General features: G+C 40.0%; 1 protein-coding gene across 1 annotated transcript in view; it reads left to right on the top strand.

The window, feature by feature from the left end:
- TK1 (thymidine kinase 1) overlaps window positions 1–18999 on the top strand; it is a 57771-nt gene extending 38772 nt beyond the window's left edge. Inside the window, exon 7 of the mRNA XM_033960058.1 lies at window positions 14837–18999. Coding sequence (XP_033815949.1) covers window positions 14837–15040 — 204 coding nt within the window. The 3' untranslated portion in view covers window positions 15041–18999. The remainder of the gene's footprint in view (window positions 1–14836) is intronic.
- Window positions 19000–21891: the final 2892 nt, after the last annotated feature.

Genomic DNA, 21891 nt, shown 5'->3' with positions numbered 1-21891 from the left:
TGCGGACTTTGTCTGCCTGCAGGATGGGCAGCCTTTACACCATCGCCTTTTATCACGGGGCCTTGCTCTTGATTCTTGAGTTCTCTCTGCTTGTTTCTGAAAATACTGAGGAACTGTGGTGTTGGAGGGGACTTAGAAGCACAGTGAAGAGCTGCCTGATATATCTTCACTCACTGGTTGATGGACATAACTATCCCACTGGTTTGGAATAGTGTGAAGGACTAATGGAAAGAAAATTCATGAAAGACCTAATTTCCCCTTCTCAGCCCTGGAGCGTTGTTTCACAAGTCCAAAGTTTTTCAGAAAAAAGCTAAGAGATATGACAAACTTGCATGTCTGATATGCCAAGGGTTTTCAGAATATCCCTACTGAATTTGCACAAGTGAAAGCAGTAAGGCTTGGACTAAATTATTTCTTCCCTTACTGCTCTACACCTGAAGAGGAAGTCTGTTATTGGGTTTTTTCTGTAGACTTAGACCTGCCTCCTGCTGGTTGGGCTAGGACTTCTTTAGAAAGAGGCTGAAGCCTGGCTACCTGCCTATGTAAAGGGGTAATAAGTAGTGCATGAACTCTTGCTGCCTACCTTCCCTATAAGAGTAGTAAAACCTAAGATGTTTCCCTTACCCTGCTTCTAGCAATGGGCTTTTTTTTTTTTTTAAAGTATGTCCACTTTCATTCAGAACCAGGCCTAGTATTCTAAAACTTCATACGAATCAAAGTGAATTTTTTATTTTTTTCCAAAGTCTTTATTAATTTTTCATCTTACATCAATCAAGTACACAATATTACATCAATTGTACTTATACACATCACTTGAATTTCTTTCAGTTATTTATTATTGGAAAATCACGTAGCATTAACTTATGATACTGTACTTTTTGGTATGTCTATGAGAAAAAAGAGTCAGATATCAATGTGTAATAACAATCTTTTATTGATTTTGACCGGAGTAGCCATTCAACATATTACTAATAACTGGAAAGACCATAGTAGGCTCAATTTTAAATTTTGGTGGAATTCAGTTTGCCACATATACAGAATGGAAAGATCAATAGCGGTGCAAAATGGAAATTATAAAAACTTTATTAAAATTTGGGAACCATTAACGTCCTTTTGTCATGATTGATGCCATTTTCCTAATATTTCTATATTTAATATGTAAGATAAGGGTGGGGTGGGGGGAGGGTTTCTATTACATGAAAAATAAAAATTACTAAAAGGATTTCAGGATGGGAGAGGGAGGGTTATATTTACAGCTATAAGTTATAATGATAAGATGTACAAGTGGTTAAATCTATGTTATTGTGTTGCAATTTTTGTACACTTGATGAAAGTTTTAAAATGAATAAAGAATTATAAAAAAAAAAAAGAATTTCTTTCAGTTATCTTAAATACATGTAATTTATTCCCTCCCACCACCCTTCCCACAAATATTTAAACATAAATTTTGTATAAATATTTCATTTTTATCTAATGATTAAACCTTAAATAGAACTTTATACCACCCCCTTCCCCATATTATAAATGTACTTTCAGTGAAAAATGAATTTTTTTAAGAAATTACAACAATTATTACTCCCACTTGCTGCTTCTTTATTTATTTTTTTTAATTCTTTATTCATTTTACATATTACAACAAGTGTATCATAAAACAACATTTAAACTTATAAAATATCACTTGATTCTCTATCAATTTAACTTAAATCATAATATTTAAACCCTCCCTCCCAACCCTACTAATTCATATGTAGTACATATATCATATAATTATTGGATTATCATTTTTCCCTAATAGGTATAATTGCAAAGTATGGGGGGTGGGATTTCTGATTTGATATTAAATGATTAGATTAATAGGACAGAATATATAATATATTATATGATATATGTACCACTGGCTGCTTCTAATTTAGTAGTGGCTGGAGATTTCAATGCTGTTATAGATCCATTAATGGTTAAAAAACCAAGTAAAATTATGAAGTCTTTAGGGTTAGATAATTTGATACAATCTTGTGATCTGAAAGATATATGGCGGATACTTCATTTTAATGAGCAGGAATTTTCTTTTTGTTCACAAGTTCATAAATCTTTTTCAAGAATAGATTATATTTTTGTTTCAAATCAATTAGTTCAACAAGTGACAAAAGCATCCATGGACTCTATTATATTGTCTGATCATGGAGGTGTGTGGATTGAGTTTAAGTTTTAGGAACAAGAGTATAGTAGGTCTGTTTAATGATTGAATTTTTTCAAATTAACACCTCGGAAGAAATTACCATGGAAACATTATGGATGCATTTAAGGCTACCATGAGAGGTAATATAATCTCATATTCGGCATATATTAGAAAACAACTTGAAAAAGAAATTAAACATTTGGAAATTAAATTAGCTGATAAGTGGGAGCAAAATACCTTGCAGGCTTCATTAAAAGCAAAGGGTAACCCCTGTTAATATTAATAAGAATGTCAAGTGATGAATTAAGGTATTTCTGAATGAATGTTGTACACTTGTTGTAATTTTTGAAAATGAATAAAGATTTTTTTTTTAAAAAAGCAAAGGGTAAATATAATGAGATATCCTCAAAATTTATAAGGAAAGATTTGTTTTCCCAACAAACTTTGTATTATGGAAGTTCAAATAAGGTGGGAAGATTATTGGCTTTAAGATGGTGTTAGAAGAAATACAAGTGATGTTTTTAAGGTTAAATGATGTAATATTGTGTTCTTGATGTAAGATGGAAAAATGAATAAAGAATTTGAAAAAAAAACACACTTTATAAGCACTTGGATCTCCTTGCTCTCTGATCTGGCTACTGTGATGACGAGTTTTTGCCTAGGACCCTGGTCTGAGTCCTGGCTTCAGTCACCCTCAAGCCCTGCATTAGGGAACACAGCATGAATTTTATTAGATACTTGGAAAACTGTGAGGTATGTTAGCAACTTAACTGAAATTCCTATCAATAAATCAACAAATCAATCTATATGGCTAAACTCCAAGATTCAAATTGGCGGATCTAAGATTGTCTGGAGGCATTGGTTAAGTGCAGGAATACGAACTTTAAATGATGTTATTTGTATAAATGAAGGAAAATGTAAAAAGAAATATGACAAAGATTGATTCAATCAAATAATTGTATGGAAAGGGAGGGAGGGGAGAAGGGTTTAGATATATATACATTTGTTATTATCTTGATAGATTTATCAAGTGATGTTAGTAAATCTATGTATTACTTATATTGTACACTTGTTGAAAGTTTAAAAATGAATAAAGAATTAAAAAAAAAAAAGACTATGATCCAATAAAACATAATTTTTTTTTTTTAATTCTTTATTCATTTTTAAACTTTCAACAAGTGTACAATATAAGTAATACATAGATTTACTAACAACACTTGATAACTCTATCAAGATATTAACAAATGTATATATATCTAAACCCTTCTCCCTCCCCTCCCTTTCCATACAATTTACTTAATTGAATCAATCTTTTTCATAGTTCTTTTTACCTTTTTTCTTTCATTTATACAATCCCTCCCCTTTCCCTTCCATTCATAAATAATGTTAAGAAAATGGTGTTTATTCATTACAAAACAATGTCAATGGCTCCCATATTTCATTAAACTTTTTATAATTTCCATTATCCCAGGACAAGCAGGCAGCATATTCTTGACTGATGGGTGACGGCACCGACGGAGCCCCGGTACGGACAATTTTAGAGTGATTGCACTCTAAGAACTTTAGAAAGTTCTAGCTCGGCCGCACCGCGCACGCGCGAGTGCCTTCCCGCCCGACAGAGGCGCGCGGTCCCTCAGTTTCTTAGTTTCCGCGGAGCTAAGAAGACGCGTTTTCAACGGCTGTTGAATCTTTTTTCTCTTTGCCTTCCCGCTCGCGTAAACTTTTGATTATTTAATCTTATTTCTTTTCTTTTTTCTATTTTGAAAAAAAAAAAAAAAAAATCCTTCATTTTTTCTTTAATTTAATCTTTCCCCGGCGGGGCCTTCTGCCACCATCGAAGCCTCGGCCTTCGATTTGGCTGAAGCCGTTTTTCCTTTCATGCCCCCTCAACCGGGTTTTAAAAAGTGCCAGCGGTGTGCTCGGCCTATATCTCTCACGGACCCACACAACTGGTGTTTACAGTGTTTGGGTCCTGAGCATCAGGCCTCTACTTGCACCCGCTGTGCCACTCTAAAAAAACGGACATTAAAAAATCGCCAAATCCAGCAGCGATTATTGTTCGGTGCCGAGATGTCCGACCCCGTTCCATCGACTCCAGCTTCGGCACCGATTCAGTCGGCACCCTCTTCTTCGACGCCGCGTGATTCCGCACCGGCGTCTCACCAGTCAGGTAAGCCGGCTAAGAAGCCTTCCCCGCTGGAGCGTCCTCCGGTCTCGAGTGCAGTGAGTCCAATCCTGCCGACTGTGAGACGCCAGCGGAAGCGTTCCGCCCCTATAGAGGTGAGTCCCTCGACATCGGGCTCCTCATCTCCGGGGCGTCGAACGGCACCGCAGGTACCGCAGAAGAAAAAGGCGGTACCGGTGCCATCCCTTGATGACCGCATCACGGCCATCCTTCAGGTGCAGCTTAAGGACCAATTGAAACAGCTCCTTCCTGCTATCCTGGCTCCGAACCTTCCGGTGCCGGTCCGCACCGAGCTACCGGTACCGATTGTGGAACAGCCTGTGTTACCTGCTTCCACTATTTCGGTACCGCTTCAACTAACCTCATCGGTATCGATGCCAGTTCTTGCACCGGAGCCGAGAGCTCACCATCAATCGGTGCAGACTTCGGCACCGGTGCGACCGATAACATCTCCTGACTCGATATCGATGAGGTCGGGTAAGTCGTTACACAAAACCCGACACTTACAATCATCGACACCTGAGTCTCGGGACCATACTCCCCATGTCAGGGATCCTGATCTGTGGGGAGACTCAGAGGAACCCTTTCTTTCTGAAGGCGAATGTTCCTCAGAGGAGGAGGATTCAACTGTCCCTGACCCATCCTCCAAACAAGTCACTTCCTCTTTCTCCTGCTTTTTGAAAGAGATGTGTGACTCCTTATCCATTCCTTTGGAGGCTGAATCCAAAAAGTCCAAAGCTTTTTTGGATGCCCTTGATTTTGACCAGCCTCCAAAGGAATTTTTGAAACTCCCTCTTCATGACATCTTGAGGGAGACTTTCTATAAGAATTTAGAGACTCCTTTAACTGTCCCAGGGGCCCCACGTAAACTGGATTCTCTATATAAGGTAATTCCCATTCCTGGGTTCGACAAACCTCAACTTCCACACGAATCCTTAACTGTCGAATCCACCCTTAAAAAATCTTCAGGAGCCAGTGTATATGCATCGTTACCTCCTGGCAGAGAAGGTAGAGCCATGGATAAATTTGGTAAGAGGCTCTACCAAAATGCTATGTTAGCAAATAGAGCTAGCAATTATGCTTTTCATTTTTCTTTTTATTTGAAGCATCTCCTTACCACCATGGCTTCCTTCGAAAAGTACCTTCCTTCACGAAAACATCACTCCTTTCATACCTGCTTGTCGTCTCTTTTTCAATTACGTAAGTTCATGGTTAGATCCATATATGACACCTTTGAACTTACATCCAGAGCGACAGCAATGTCGGTAGCTATGCGTCGCCTGGCCTGGCTTCGGGTATCCGACCTTGATGTTAATCATCAGGATCGGTTAGCCAATGCCCCTTGCCTAGGGGATGAGCTCTTTGGGGAATCCATGGACTCAACCACACAAAAGCTCTCTGCTCATGAGACACGCTGGGATACCCTGCTTAAAAATAAAAAGAAGCCTCCTCCGCCAAAACCATATAGGCAGCAGTCGGCCTATCAACGCCGCTTTTCAGCTCGGCCATTACCTACCACTGCTCAGCAACCCAGGCGTCAGAGACAGCAACAACGTCAGCCTCCCAGACAGCAGCCACAGCAGCAACCTGTGAAACCACCTCCTCAGCAGAAGTCACAGCCCTTTTGACTTCATTCTCCACAGTATAGCCAGTATTCCTATTCCTGCTCTCCTGCCTCAACCTATAGGAGGTCGACTTTCTCTGTTCCTCAGCCGATGGGAAGTTATCACTTCGGACCAATGGGTCCTCAACATCATCCGCCACGGCTACTCTCTCAACTTTCAGACTCTTCCATCCCAAAACCTGCCAAAAGAGTCTGCTTTGAACAGTCCTCAATCTGCCCTCCTCATTCAGGAAGTTCAATCCCTCCTTCTTCTAAACGCTATAGAAGAAGTTCCTCAAGATCAAAAAGGGCAGGGATTCTACTCCCGTTATTTTCTAGTCCCCAAAAAAACAGGAGATCTCAGACCAATTTTGGATCTCCGCGATCTCAACAAACACCTGGTAAAAGAAAAATTCAAGATGCTTTCTTTAGCCATCCTTTATCCTCTTCTCAATCAAAACGACTGGCTATGCTCCCTCGATCTCAAAGAGGCATACACTCACATACCGATCCATGTAACCTCAAGACAGTATCTCCGTTTCATGATCAATCATTGTCATTACCAATACAAGGTGCTGCCCTTCGGCCTTGCCTCCTCTCCAAGGGTCTTCACCAAGTGTCTCATTGTGGTAGCGGCATTTCTACGCTCTCACCACCTCCAGGTCTTCCCTTACCTGGACGACTGGTTAATCAAGGCCACATCCGCTCAAGCAGTTCTACTGGCCACCAACCAAACCATCTTGTTTCTACGAATTCTGGGGTTCGAGATCAATCTACCCAAATCTCATCTCACCCCCACTCAGAGACTTCAATTCATTGGAGCGATCCTGGACACACTCCTCATGAGAGCTTTCCTACCATCCAATCGTCTTCAGACCCTTCAGTCTCTATGTCAGCAGGTGCTTTCGCTACCTTCCATCTCAGCCAGGCAAATGATGGTACTCCTGGGGCACATGGCATCTACAGTTCATGTCACGCCCCTCGCACGTCTTCACCTGCGCACTCCTCAATGGACCCTTGCTACTCAGTGGTCCCAAGCGACGGATCCTTGCTCACGACACATATCTGTGACATCATCTCTTCGTCAGTCTCTTCAATGGTGGTTGGTATCCTCAAATCTATCCAGAGGTCTTCTATTCCATCAGCCCCCTCATCAACTGGTCATCACCACCAACGCCTCTCTTTATGCATGGGGAGCTCACTTGAACAAGTTCCAGACTCAAGGTCTTTGGTCAGCCCAAGAAAAGAAGCATCAAATCAATTTCCTGGAACTCAGAGCGATGTTTTATGCCCTCAAGGCCTTCCAACATCTTCTCTTTCCTCAGGTCCTTCTGTTGTGCACAGACAATCAGGTTGCGATGTACTACATCAACAAACAGGGTGGGACAGGCTCTCGCCTTTTATGCCAAGAAGCCCAAAAGATCTGGAATTGGGCCATAGATCACCATCTCTTCCTGAAAGCTATCTACATTCAGGGAGCACAGAATTCTTTAGCGGACAAACTCAGCAGAATTCTCCAGCCTCACGAGTGGACACTCGATCCTGTAACTCTGCAGTCTATCTTCACTCAATGGGGCACTCCTCAGATAGACCTCTTTGCAGCTCCTCACAATCACCAGCTGCCCCTATTCTGCTCCAGACTTTACTCTCCTCACCGTCTGGCAGCGGATGCTTTTCTCCTCGACTGGTCGAATCTGTTCCTGTACGCCTTCCCTCCTCTGCCTCTAATGTTGAGAACCTTATTCAAGCTCAAGAGGGAACGAGCCACAATGATTCTGATTGCTCCAAGGTGGCCCAGGCAACATTGGTTCTCCCTTCTACTTCAACTCAGTTCCAGGGAACCTTTTCTTCTTCCTCTGTTTCCTTCTCTGCTTACGCAACAGCAGGAAACCCTTCTACATCCCAACCTCCAGTCTCTGCACCTGACAGCTTGGTATCTCTCGGGCTGACATCTCATGATACTCTTTTATCTCAGCCTGTTCGTTCCATTCTGAATGCCTCCAGGAAACCAACCACTCTGCAATGTTACCATCAGAAGTGGACGAGATTTTCCTCCTGGTGTCTTCTTCATCATCTTGATCCAACTTCTCTGGCAGTGGAGACATTGTTGGATTATTTGCTTTCTTTGTCTGACTCTGGCCTTAAGTCCTCTTCCATCAGAGTCCACCTCAGTGCCATTGCAGCTTTTCATGAGCCAGTCCATGGAAAACTTCTCTCAGCTCATCCCCTGGTATCCAGGTTCATGCGAGGGCTTTTCAATGTGAAACCACCTCTTAAAGCCCCTCCTGTTATCTGGGATCTCAATGTGGTTCTTTCCGCCTTAATGAAGCCTCCTTTTGAACCTTTGGCTACCTCTCCTTTCAAGTTTCTCACTTGGAAAGTGCTTTTCCTTATTGCTCTTACCTCTGCCAGGAGGGTCAATGAGCTTCATGCACTGGTCGCAGATCCACCTTTTACGGTTTTTCACCATGACAAGGTGGTTTTGCGTACACATCCAAAGTTTCTCCCTAAGGTTGTCTCTGAATTCCATCTCAACCAATCCATTGTTCTACCTGTTTTCTTTCCAAAACCTCATTCTCATTCTGGAGAACAAGCTTTACATACTTTGGATTGTAAAAGGGCTCTGGCTTACTATCTAGAGCGTACGAAACCCCACAGATCAGTTCCTCAACTTTTTCTGTCCTTTGATCCAAATAAATTGGGACATCCCGTTTCTAAACGTACGTTGTCTAATTGGCTGGCAGCGTGCATTTCATTCTGTTATGCTCAGACCGGACTGACACTGGAAGGTTCTGTCACGGCCCATAGAGTCAGAGCAATGGCAGCTTCTGTAGCTTTCCTCCGTTCCACTCCTATTGAGGAAATCTGCAAGGCTGCTACTTGGTCCTCAGTTCACACTTTTACATCTCATTATTGTCTGGATGCTTTCTCCAGACGGGATGGACACTTCGGCCAATCTGTTTTGCAAAATTTGTTTTCCTAATGGCCAACCTTCCCTCCATCCCTCTTTTTGTTAGCTTGGAGGTCACCCATCAGTCAAGAATATGCTGCCTGCTTGTCCTGGGATAAAGCACAGTTACTTACCGTAACAGGTGTTATCCAGGGACAGCAGGCAGATATTCTTGCGTCCCACCCACCTCCCCGGGTTGGCTTCTTAGCTGGCTTATACTAACTGAGGGACCGCGCGCCTCTGTCGGGCGGGAAGGCACTCGCGCGTGCGCGGTGCGGCCGAGCTAGAACTTTCTAAAGTTCTTAGAGTGCAATCACTCTAAAATTGTCCGTACCGGGGCTCCGTCGGTGCCGTCACCCATCAGTCAAGAATATCTGCCTGCTGTCCCTGGATAACACCTGTTACGGTAAGTAACTGTGCTTTTTGTATTGCTATTGAACGTTCCATTTTATATAAATGACATAGTGAATTCCACCAGAAATTAAAATTAAGTCTGCTGTGATCTTTCCAATTGGTAGTAATATGTTGTATGGCAACTCCTGTCATAATCAATAAAAGTTTGTTGTTACTTGCCGATATCGGACTCTTTTTTCTCATAGACATGCCAAATATCACAGTATCATAAGTTAATGCTACAGGATTTTCTAATAAAGAATTTATTTGATCCCAGATCGAATTCCAAAAGGCTAATATATAGGGACAGAAAAATAAAAGATGATCCAAAGTCCCTACATCAAGCTTACAATGCCAGCACCTATTAGACAATGAACTATTTAATTTTTGTAATCTAACAGGGTCCAAAATGCTCTGTGCAAAAGAAAAAAACAAGTTTGTCTCATAGATGCTGACAGTGTTCATCTTATTCTCCAAGACCAAATTTGTGGCCATTGAGATGCTGAAATTTGATGCCTAATCTCAATGCTCCAAATATCCCTAAGATCATTTTTAGGTTTTTTATTAACCAATTCACTAATAACTTTATACCACTGTGCGGCCTGGTGACCCAGAAAATCTGCCTGGAAGCATAAAAATTCCATGCTATATTGAGAATTTAGATTTTTCCATTCAGGGAACCCTGCCTGAATGGCCTGCTTCAATTGCAACCATTTGTAAAATTGTGATTTATTCAGTCCAAATTTATTTTGCAATTGTATAAACTCAAGCATATTTCCATTTGAAATAACATCATTTAAAGTTCGTATTCCTGCATTTAATCAGTGCCTCCAGACAATCTTAGATCCGCCAATTTGAATCTTGGAATTTAGCCATATAGATTGATTTGTTGATTTATTAATAGGAATTTCAGTTAAATTACTTACATATCTCAGAGTTTTCCATGTATCTAGTAAAAGTTTATTTTCTTTATACAATCTGGGCATCTTGATACTGAGAATGTGACAAAGATGTAAAGGAGACAGGAGTCGCCATTCCAAGTATAACCAATCTGGAGTGTATTCAATGAGATCTGGGAGGACCCAATACATACCTTGACGTAAAATATAGGCCTGATGATACCTATAGAAATTTGGGAAATTTACCCCACCCTCCTTAATTGATTTCTGTAAAGATACCAAAGCAATTCTAGGTGTTTTGCCAAGCCAAACAAACTTAATAATTATTGAATTCAATTTTTTATAAAAAGAGTTTTGAAAAAATACCGGAATCATACACATTTGATAGCAAACCACAGGCAATATCATCATTTTTATAGTTTGAACTCTCCCCCACCAAGATATATGTAACGGATTCCATTGTTCACATAATTCTGAAACCTTTTTTAATAACAGTTTTTCATTTTCTTTTACTGTATCTTCTATTGAATTTTTAATCCAAATTCCTAAATATTTTAATCCATCCTCTTTCCAAACAAAAGGAAATGCATCAAACATAGATTTTATGCAATGTACATTCAGCGAAAGAATTTCAGATTTATTCCAATTGATTTTATGTCCTGAAAACAATCCAAACCTTTCAATCAATTCTAACAAACATGGTATAGTTGAACCTGGATTGCGCAAATATAATAAAATATCATCTGCATAAGCAGATAATTTGTATTCCCATTCTTTCAGGGGAATACCCTGTATCCCCTTTGTCTGGTTAATAGCTACCAATAAGGGTTCCAACACAATATTAAACAGCAAAGGAGATAGTGGACATCCCTGTCTAATTCCTCTATGTAGTTTAAAACTTTCAGATAAATTGTTATTAATGTATAATCTTGCCATAGGGGAGCTATACAAAGTTTTAATCATTTGAACAAAACCAGGACCCATACCAAACCAATCCAAATAATTAAAAAGTACATATCAAATTGCAACCAACAATTGCATGACTCTTAGTAAAAACTAGAGCTCTAATGAAAAGCATATTTAACGATTCAACCGAATAAGAATGAAAATACTATTTGACCCAATATAGATTGGCTGTCTGTCTGGCTGCAGAGCTACCAGACAGGACACCAGGGAAAGGAGGAGAGGCCACTTCTTCCCTGTAGTGGTACTTGAATATAAACCACCGGTTTATACTCGAGCCAATCTTTTTTCCTCCTTTTTGGGGGCAAAAAGGGTCACCTCGGTATATTTTTGGATTGGTTTATATTCGAGTATATACTATACTTTTGGAATCCACTTAGGTTTAGATGGGCTTTTTAAATAAATGACCGTTTTAAGACTATTTGAGAAAAGGTGAAAGTGAATTTTTAAAATGTCTATTCTCAGTACTGTAACAGTATTGCCAGGTTGACTTTTTTAATCTATGTTGTCAATAAAATATTGAATTAAAAAAAAATAAATAAATAAATAAATGATGTTATTTCAAATGGAAAACTGCTTGAGTTTACACAACTGCAACATAAATTTGGGCTGAATAAATCACAATTTTATCAATGGTTGCAATTGAAGCAGGCCATTCAGGCAGGGTTCCCTGAATGGAAAAATCTAAATTCTCAATATAGCATGGAATTTTTATGCTTCCAGGCAGATTTTCTGGGTCACCAGACCGCGCAGTGGTACAAAGTTATTAGGGATTTGGTTAATAAAAAACCTAAAAATGGTCTTAGGGATATTTGGAGCATTGAGATTAAGCATCAGATTTCAGCATCTCAATGGCCACAAATTTGGTCTTGGAGAATAAGATGTACATTGTCAGCATCTATGAGGCAAACTTGGTTTTTTCTTTTGCATAGAGCATTTTGGACCCCTGTTAGACTACAAAAGTTGAATAGTTCATTATCTAATAGATGCTGGCATTGTAAGCTTGATATAGGGACTTTGGATCATCTTTTATTCTTTTGTCCCTTTATTTTAGCCTTTTGGAACTCAATCTGGGATCAAATAAATTCTTTATTAGAAAATCCTGTAGCATTAACTTATGATACTGTGATATTTGGCATGTCCATGAGAAAAAAGAGTCAGATATCGGCAAGTAACAACAAACTTTTATTGATTATGACAGGAGTTGCCATTCAACATATTACTACCAATTGGAAAGACCATAACAGACTTAACTTTAATTTCTGGTGGAATTCACTATGTCATTTATATAAAATGGAACGTTCAATAGCGGTACAAAATGGAAAATATAAAAATTTTATTAAAATATGGGAGCCATTGACATTGTTTTGTAATGAATAAACGCCATTTTTTCTTTTGAAAATACATCATTTAAGAAGGGATGGGGGGAGGGATTCTACATTTGAAGAGAGGGTAAAATGAACTAAGAAGAATAGTGTTGGGAGGGAGGGTGGGATATGGGTTTATATATATAAGATCCTTCAAAAAAGGCTCAACCACAAGCCAAAAAAATTCCAAACTGGAATTAATTGGAGATAGTTATAGGACTCTCAAGCGCTCACAGCTACCAGCTCGATATATCTTACGAGCAGATAACCCAGGGTGAGCTATCATCGGTCCATTTAATTTCTCCAATAAACTATATTATTTATCAAAAACACTTTATCAATTATTTTATTCTTTTTTTTTTTTTCCATTATTTTTTATTTTCTAATTTTTCATAAAGTGTACATAATAATAAATTACAATTGATAAATGCATATTATCACTTTTATATCTAATACATTATATATCTAAATTTGATTTTCCCCCTCACCCTCCCCCCTCCCTTTCATTACTTTAATATAATATTTTAATTTTTAAATTTTTATAAAAAGTATACAACATATTAGAATACAATTGATAAATATTCAATAACTTTTTTATATCTAATACAATATAATCTAAACAAATTTTGTCCCATTTCCCTCCCCCCACCCTTTTATTACCTTTTATTCATACGTTATATTTTGTATAATATATTATAACATACTATGTATAAATTAATTTTTCTTACCCCCCCTTTATGTGTGTCATAAAAAAAGATCCTTAAAAGAAGAAAAGAAGAAGAAAACATCATATTATTTATTCATTACAGTATTTTGTCAATGGCCCCCATATTTTTATAAATTTAGTATATGTCCCCTTTTGTATTGCTATTGTTCTTTCCATTTTAAAAATATGACATATTGTATTCCACCAAAATGTGTAATTTAGGTTGTTGTAATTTTTCCAATTGTTAGTTATATGTTGAATGGCAACCCCTGTCATAATTAATAAAAGCTTATTATTTTCTGGTGAAATTTGACTTTTTATTCTCATCATTGTTCCAAATAAAATTGTATCATATGATATTGCAATATGATTTTCCATTAATTTATTAATTTGTGGCCAAATTGAATTCCAAAAAATTTTAATATAAGGACAATGATATAATAAATGATCTATTGTCCCTGGTTCTAGATTACAGTGCCAATTATCAATTATAGATTATCAATTATTTTATTCTTGTTTTTACTATTTATACAAAAACTTATTATTTATTCTGCTTCTCTTGTATAGTAGCCCATACTTTTAAATTCCACTATACAAATCTGAGAGTACTTAGCTTTAATGGCATGGTGACAAAATGACGACGGAAGATCTCCGTTTCGCTCTTACGAATTTAAGGGGAGCTTCGTCAGGAAAGGTGCCAACATTAACACCAACCTGACCAAAAAAGGAAGAATAGAATCAGCCACGGAATGTCTGTGCATTTTCTGTAAATCTGGGGCCTCCACTGCCTCTGTCTGGAATTCTCATCTTCAGAAACCGCGCTGCTATTGTAAATTTTGTCACCATGCCATTAAAGCTAAGTACTCTCAGATTTGTATAGTGGAATTTAAAAGTATGGGCTACTATACAAGAGAAGCAGAATAAATAATAAGTTTTTGTATAAATAGTAAAAACAAGAATAAAATAATTGATAAAGTGTTTTTGATAAATAATATAGTTTATTGGAGGAATTAAATGGACCGATGATAGCTCACCCTGGGTTATCTGCTCGTAAGATATATCGAGCTGGTAGCTGTGAGCGCTTGAGAGTCCTATAACTATCTCCAATTAATTCCAGTTTGGAATTTTTTTGGCTTGTGGTTGAGCCTTTTTTGAAGGATCTTGTGTGTTTCACAGAAATTTTTAGGTTATTTAAGAGTTTATATATATATAATCAAGTGTTGTTTTGGAACAAATGTATGATATTTATTTTACACTTGTTGAATGATTAAAAATGAATAAAGAAGAAAAAAAAAAAAGGGAACGCAGCATGTCATTATGAATACTAGGGCAAATACTCAGTTCTTACTAAACTGACTTAACATAACAGTAGACTAGAAGTCACCAGCTCTGCCTGGTATATAAAGTTAAAGTTTAGTTTAGTGTGTGAGATTATAATATTGTGCTACATTTTGCTGCACATACAAGTCTTGTGCTGTAAGAAATGGCTATTCTTCTTTGCTAGTACTAGTCTTTAGCTTTGCTGTAGAAAGTTGTAGAAAAGAATAACTGTAGCTGGCCCTTGACTTATGATATTCTTTCCTTTCTGATATAGGTTGAAGTCATTGGAGGAGCTGATAAGTATCATTCTGTGTGCCGCCACTGTTATTTTCAGAGGGCTCTAGAAAACAAAGAGAACAGGACTGAACATGCATTGTCCATTCTACCCAAGACAAGAACTATGGCGGCTGCTTTTCCCCGTAAAATCTTTGGCCAGTACCAAGTTTCAGAACCAGCCTCTGCACATATACTGTCCTAACCTTATGCAACTTTTTACCTGTACTACCACTGGGCCAGTTTGCTGTACCTATCCAAGCTGCTTGTTCTGAATAAGTTTGCTTTCTTTGCTTCTGCTTATCCTCTCTAGGTGAGGTTGAAGCAGCATACTGCTCTCTTCCATTTCTCTTTAAGGGACAGTAGTGGCTACCTTGTAGAACTTATAAATACCAGGACTAAGCACTGAAGGCTTTTCAGAATAGGGAAAGCTCCCAGGCCTACTTATCCATGCCAAGGCAAAAGGTTTATAGGATACCATTTCCTTTGGTTCCTGTGTGTAGTGGGACACTTGCATTCACTCCTGAAGCTGTTACACTGCTGTCATCCTCTTGATGGTACTTGTAGGAGAATTCTACTGAAGCAGAACTTAACATCTTCTATTACTCTGAGCTCTAGAAACACTCTTAGAGCCCTAACCCTCCTCTATTCATAGCCTTATTACCACTCTTCACTTTCTAGGTCTGCTCTAGGAGGACCTGCTCTAAATGGTTTGGTGGAGAAGCAAGGAACTTTAATGCTTCTTGTATATCTTTTGTGGTGCCACAGTTGGTATGCCAATGGTTGATTCTAAAGACCCTGGCTTTAAGGCAGTGGTGTTCAATGCAAGGCTTGTGGGACAATGGTGGTCCCTGCTATCGGGGGGGGGGTGGGGAAGTTGGTTGTAACCAGTGATGTGCCTTCATTATTGAAGATAGTGCTGCCTCCAGGTTAAATCTTTAGTCAAGGGAAGTCCCCTCAGTATATTTAGTCCCTATATTTTGTCTGCTGCCATTTGCTCTGTCCTGTGAACCCACTCCTGTAAATTTGTAATTTCATTGACGATTAACACAAGCCACGGGGGCCTTCTCTCACATCCTGTTTCTGCACAGGCAGGACTGGTGAAAGGAAGGCTTCAGGAGTGCCTGTTGTCATTCTGCATTTTTTTTTTTTAATTATTTTTTATTCCTTTTTAATCATTCAATAAGTGTACAAGAAAAATCATACATAGGCTCAAAAACAACACTTGATAAATCCATCAAGACAATAACAATTATATATATATATAAACCCATAACCCACCCTCCCTCCCAACACTATTCTTCTTAATTCATTTTACCCTCCCCCCACCCTTCCTTAAATGATGAAGAGTGTGTTTACAGCACCTGGGGGAGGTAGAAGAAACTCAGACCTGTGGGAGAAGGAGGAAGAGGCTTGCGAGTGAGATGCTGGCTTGCATGCTTGCTCTGGGGAGGGAGGAGAAAGATGCCTCAGAACACCCAGGCATTAGCCTGTGTTGGCACTAAACAAGCATAGACAAAAAAACCAAAGCAAAAAAAGGGGTTTGTTTGGTTTTTTGCTTGGTACTTAACAGTTTTTGGACACTTTATTTTGCTTGTGGTAGTTTGTATGTCCTCTTTTTTTTAATTCTTTATTCATTTTCACATCAATTAACAAGTATACAATATGATATCTTACAATATACAAAATCACTTGTACATTCTTAACCTTAAATCTTAAATACTTTAAATTACCCCCCCATCCCATCCTCCCAGCCCTCCCTATATCAATAAAATCCATTCATATATGTATTATATCCCTTCTTATAAAATTTCAAACATTTAAAGGTGTCTAATCATTTGAATATTCAATCAATGGCTCCCATATCTTTTTAAACCTATCATAATTCCCATTCTGTAAAGCAAGAACTCTTTCCATTTTATATGTATAACATACTGAATTCCACTGTTTGTATTCTAATTGTTTGCACAGAATAATGCCTCGCTGTTGAGGTTTTTCCTTCTACAATTTTAGGGCTGCTTTTACAAAGCCATGGTCACAATTTCCGGTGCTGCAAATGCAACGAAGCCCATAGGAACTAAATGAGCTTTGTTGCATTTGCCACATAGAGATCGCTACCACTGAAGGAGCCCTTAGTGAAGCGCAGTTGCTTAGTGATTGGCTTTTGAAGATGCACATTTCTGATGTTTTGCATCTCTGTTGTTATGGCTTTAGTATTGGTGCTCATGTAGAGTCTGACTTTTCATGTAAATTTTTGCATACTGCTTTGATATTTGTTGAGGGTCTGTCTGTGACCAAGGTATGGTATTCTGTTGCAGTCCCATCTGGGGAAATACTTGACAGCTCTCCTTCAGCTCATTTGGATACAAAGTGGCCCGAGCTTAAGAATTTGTGGACCACTGCTCTAAAAACAGAATCATGCCATGTATGATGGAAGTAGCAACAGAAACGAATTTTACTGGTGGTAAGGGAGTGATATTAAACCTTTTATTGACAGAATGTGCCTAGATAAAGTCAGCAGTTACCTAGGTCAAACCCTTCAGTGTAGTAGTCACAGCCTACCTATACCAGCAATCTACTGCAAGTTAATACTGACAAGAGTTAGAAGAGAATCTGATAGGGGGGAAGGGGGTTGTAGAGCTGCAGGTGAATCTTAAAGAGCTGCCAAATATCTTCCCATGCAAGGCTGCAATACTGCTGACCACTAGCAACCACTAGCCCACCATCAACAGCATCTAGCCTACCTTCAAACTTTTCAAGGGTATTCTCAAGGAGGTGAGCATTTCCAAATGCATTCTTTTAGTCTACTGTGAAATGTCTTGTCTTTCAAGCATGCAACTCTTCCTCCCATCCACTTTTCCCTTTCAGGCATGAGCTTGGTTTGAGAGACAAAGAGTAGCAGGAAAGAAGGCTGCCATTGTCAACTGGCCTCTAGACCTTGCATTGAAGAACATTGGTCTAGCTCATGGGCCTCCTACCTGGTGGACATTAATGCACAAGTCAGTACCCCTGCCTGCCTGAATCTTGTATACATCCAAGAACCCCCACCTTTTTAAAAAATATTGGGCACTAAGCATGGGTCTACTTTGCCTATGCCTAATTCCCATGGCCTGTGGACATACAGCAGCACCTTTCTTCCAACTTCTCATGGTCCTAAAATGGTTTGTGAAATTTTTAGGAAATAGGACTATGAGGTAGGAATAGGAAATAAGAGGTCCTGAAACTAGACTGCTTTTAGTGGAGTATCTCGAGGGTCCCCACCGTCTCCCTCCTTGTTCAACATCTATTTAAGAGCCTTGACAAAAAGATTTTCCTCCCCTACTCCACACACTTTCTTATGTGGTTGACACTTTTGAGGCTACCCTACAATACCTAGCAAGGAAGATATGAGAATCTGAGCACGTGGACACAAGAACTTCCTTAAAATTGCTTTGGTATGGAGACTGTAACTCGCTAATATGCACAGATTTGGTACTGTCCACCGATGAGATCCTCAAAATAGAAAAAAAACAAAAACCTAATAGGCATTATCCTTGACTTTTGACTAACCTTTGAAGATTAAAACAATTCCCTGGTCAGAATTTCTTCAGGCTAAGACAGCTAAGAACAATATGATCCCTTCTGAGCCAGGCTAATTTTAGAACCATTGCACAGGCCATCTTGCTACCATACCTGGATTACTGTTAATACTTTGTCCTATGGCATCGCTGAGAAGGAACACAAGAGATTACAAGTACTCCAGACTACTGTGGCCAGATTCATTTTTGGATTAGGCAAATTCAAAGGGCTAGCCCACTGTTGGGAAAACTGCACTGGCTACCAATGAAAAACTAGGATTATTTTGAAGATCGCCTACATGGTCTATAAAGTGATTTATGGTGACAACTCTGGCGGACTAGTATCAAACATCAAGATTCCTTGTTCATTACATAATGCAAGAAAAACACAATGTCTTAAGCTGTCTCTCAGCTTACCTTGTGAAATGAAAAATGCTCTTTGAGTCCACCTTCGAATCCCTGGGCCCCAGAGTCTGGAATAATCTATCCTCATACTTATGTCAAGTTCCCTCCTATTAGAGTTATCTTTTCTCCTCATGATGACTGATCTTTACCCAACCCGCTATCTAGAATCTGTTTGATAATAATAATAACAGCTTATGTACCGCAATACCGTGAAGTTCTATGCGGTTTACAAAGATTAAGCAAAGGTACAAATTGATTGACTAAGAGGGGAGGAAGAAAGAGGGTTAATAGGACAGGAAATCCATTTTTGAAGAGAGAGTGATCAATAGAACAAGTTAATCGCTATAGAGGGGAGAGAGAAGAGAGGATCAGTTGTCTAGATACTTTAGGAACAGGTGTGTTTTCAGACGTCTCCTAAATTCCTCATAAGTAGTGAGCGAAAGCAATTGTTCTAGGTCTTTACCCCATGATGCTGCTTGGTGCGAGAGAAGATGTTCATGGTGTTTTTTCAGTTTACAACCTCTCACTGGGGGGGAAACGAAGTTGGAATGTGAGCTTCTCTTGTCTGTTGGCTGAGAAGACGAAAAGGTCAGTTATATATTTAGGGGCAAGTCCGTGTAGTGCTTTGAAGCAGAAGCAGGCAAATTTAATAACTAATCCCAATCTTATTGTAAGCCGCAATAATTCCTTGTAGAAAATTGCAGGATATATGAAACTATATGGTATAGTATGTTTGACTCTGTTCTGCTTAGCCACAGCTCTCTGCATTGGTCATTTGAGTCTGCTGTGCTGCTGCCATCTAAATTCTTAATAGCAGACAAGACAAAACTGAGGACAGTTCTGGGAAGAGGCGCCTATAATATCCCTTTGTGAAACCTATAAGGAAAATATGTGCCCACTTTTGAAGAATGTACCTGTATTCTAGACATGATCACACCTAGATTGCTAAAGAATGTGTAAATTATAGGATTATAATCTATTGTGTGCTTTCTGAAACTGTGTATGTGTGACTGCCCACATATGCATCTCATTTAGACTGGCATATTGGTGTTTCTACTGCAATAGGTGTGTCATTCTCGAAAGGGTATTCTCCCCATGCTCATGAGCTGTACAGAAGGAATCCACTCCAGGTTTTCAACTGCTCCTCCTACTGAGGGCTCTGCATCCCCCCTTCAATTTTTCCTTCAGCACACAAGCTAGAAGGTGTCTTTCTGACCTGCTCTGTATATTTATTAGTTTTGGTATTTTTCACGCGTTTTTGCGACAGTTGGTACACCAGAGCTCCCTGGTTCAGGGAAGAACTCTGCTTGTGTGAAGAAGCAGACTTGGATTTGCAGCTGGCAGGTTAATTCCTTGAGGACCTGTTTGGCCAGCCTGTAGAGATCGTTGTGGAGCTCTAGGTCCATACCCCTAGTATGTTAGCTTGCCTACTAAATCACAGGGGCTTGAGCACAGGCGGCTCATGGGGCTCCTTAGGGTGTTGGCTGCAATTTTACCTCTCACCCCCTCTCTTTGTGTGCGTGGTTCCGCAGGGGTTGAGTATCAGTCTGGCAGCCTGAAGATCTCGGCATTGAGGGAATGGCTAATTGAGGCAGTTTCTTCTCTCATATCTAACTATTTTGAGTTGAGGCAGGATACAGCACCTTCACAACACGTCACAATGAGTAAGGCTATTACAGTCTATGGGGGGGTATCCTGTTTTTAAGGGTTTCTACCACTTCCTATAATGTCCCCCACCTTTAAATGCTGTTTCTGTATCGCCTGATAGACCAGTATAGTTCTTCACTGATGGGTTATATCTCACTGTGACCGGCAGGTGGAGGCTGAGATCAAACTTTGATTGTAGTATATTAGCTGAGGCTCCCCCCTCCTAACCCAGTCTTCTCTCAGTCTCCAGCAGGTGAGATAGGACCCTTATGGCTCCCCCTGTTTAGCACTGTTGGTTTTTGCTTAGGATTCCTGGTCCCTTTTCTGGTGCCAGACGGAGCTTGGTCGAGTCCTGTTTGGGGATCAGTGTAAAATCTGGTGGGTCTCGAGAGGGATCCCCCCCCCCTTCCTCCACCTCACCATATTTTTGTAGAGGTGCTTCAGCTGGCAGCCTGGCCACCGATACCGGTGGAACCAGTGGAGTCTATTCTGAAAAAAATAAAATCCTGAGGCTGTGCTGGTCTAAAGGGCTCTTTTCCCTTTGAAATTGCTGTTTTTCTTTGTTTTCTCATCTAACCAGCACTTATTGTACAGCTAGGGCGGTTTTCAGCACAATGAGCACTTGCAAGGGAAAAAGTGCTCCAGACGCAAGGCGCTCGCGGCCCCTGTGCAAGTGATGTATAGGTCGGATTGGTGGGGAATCCTTGTCAGCATCAGGTGCCGGCAGCCAGGGAATCTCACTGCAAGTGCTTCGCATTCAAGAGGGGGATCCGGACACTTTGAAGTCACCTGAGGTGGACGTGGTGGTTTCGGCCATCGTGAAGCGGCATACTGTGCCTGTGGAAGGTGTCTGTGCTTTGAGGGACTCTGAGGAGCATAAGTTGGAGTCCTTCCTCAAGCAGAGTTTTGATGTGTCCGCCCTGGCGGTCCAGGTGGCAATGTGTGGCAGGCTGGTTGCTCGGACATGTTTTCGGTGGGCCGAGCGTGTCCTTGACCGTGAGTCTGATAACTGGGAGTTAGTTGAGCAAGAAGTAGCCAAAATTGAGATGGGTGCCTCTTATCTCTTGGATGCCATGTATGATCGTTTGCAAGCTTCTGCCAAGTCTATGGCTTTTGGGGTGGCTGTACGTCATACCTTGTGGCTTCAGGCATGGTCGGCGAATGCAGCGTCCAAGGCTAAGTTGACAAAATTCCCCTTTAGGGGGACCTTCTTGTTTGAAAAGGATTTGGATAAGTTGGTCCAAACTTTAACTGACTAAGGTGTCTCGTTTGCATGAAGACAGGGCTAGGCCACTGGCTCGAGGTGGCTCGGCGGCGCAGGCGTGATTTCTGACAGCTCTGCCCTGGGCGAGGGGCCACTTCCTTTTTGGGCTCTGGGGTTTCCAGGGGCCGTTTCTTTTAGCGCATGCAATCTTTTCATGGGGCCCGCCGGGGAGCTGGTACTTTC

The sequence above is a fragment of the Geotrypetes seraphini genome, chromosome 10, assembly GCF_902459505.1.
Source record: "Geotrypetes seraphini chromosome 10, aGeoSer1.1, whole genome shotgun sequence".
Classification (NCBI taxonomy): Eukaryota; Metazoa; Chordata; class Amphibia; order Gymnophiona; family Dermophiidae; genus Geotrypetes; species Geotrypetes seraphini.
This window is presented reverse-complemented; position numbering and strand designations above follow the sequence as displayed.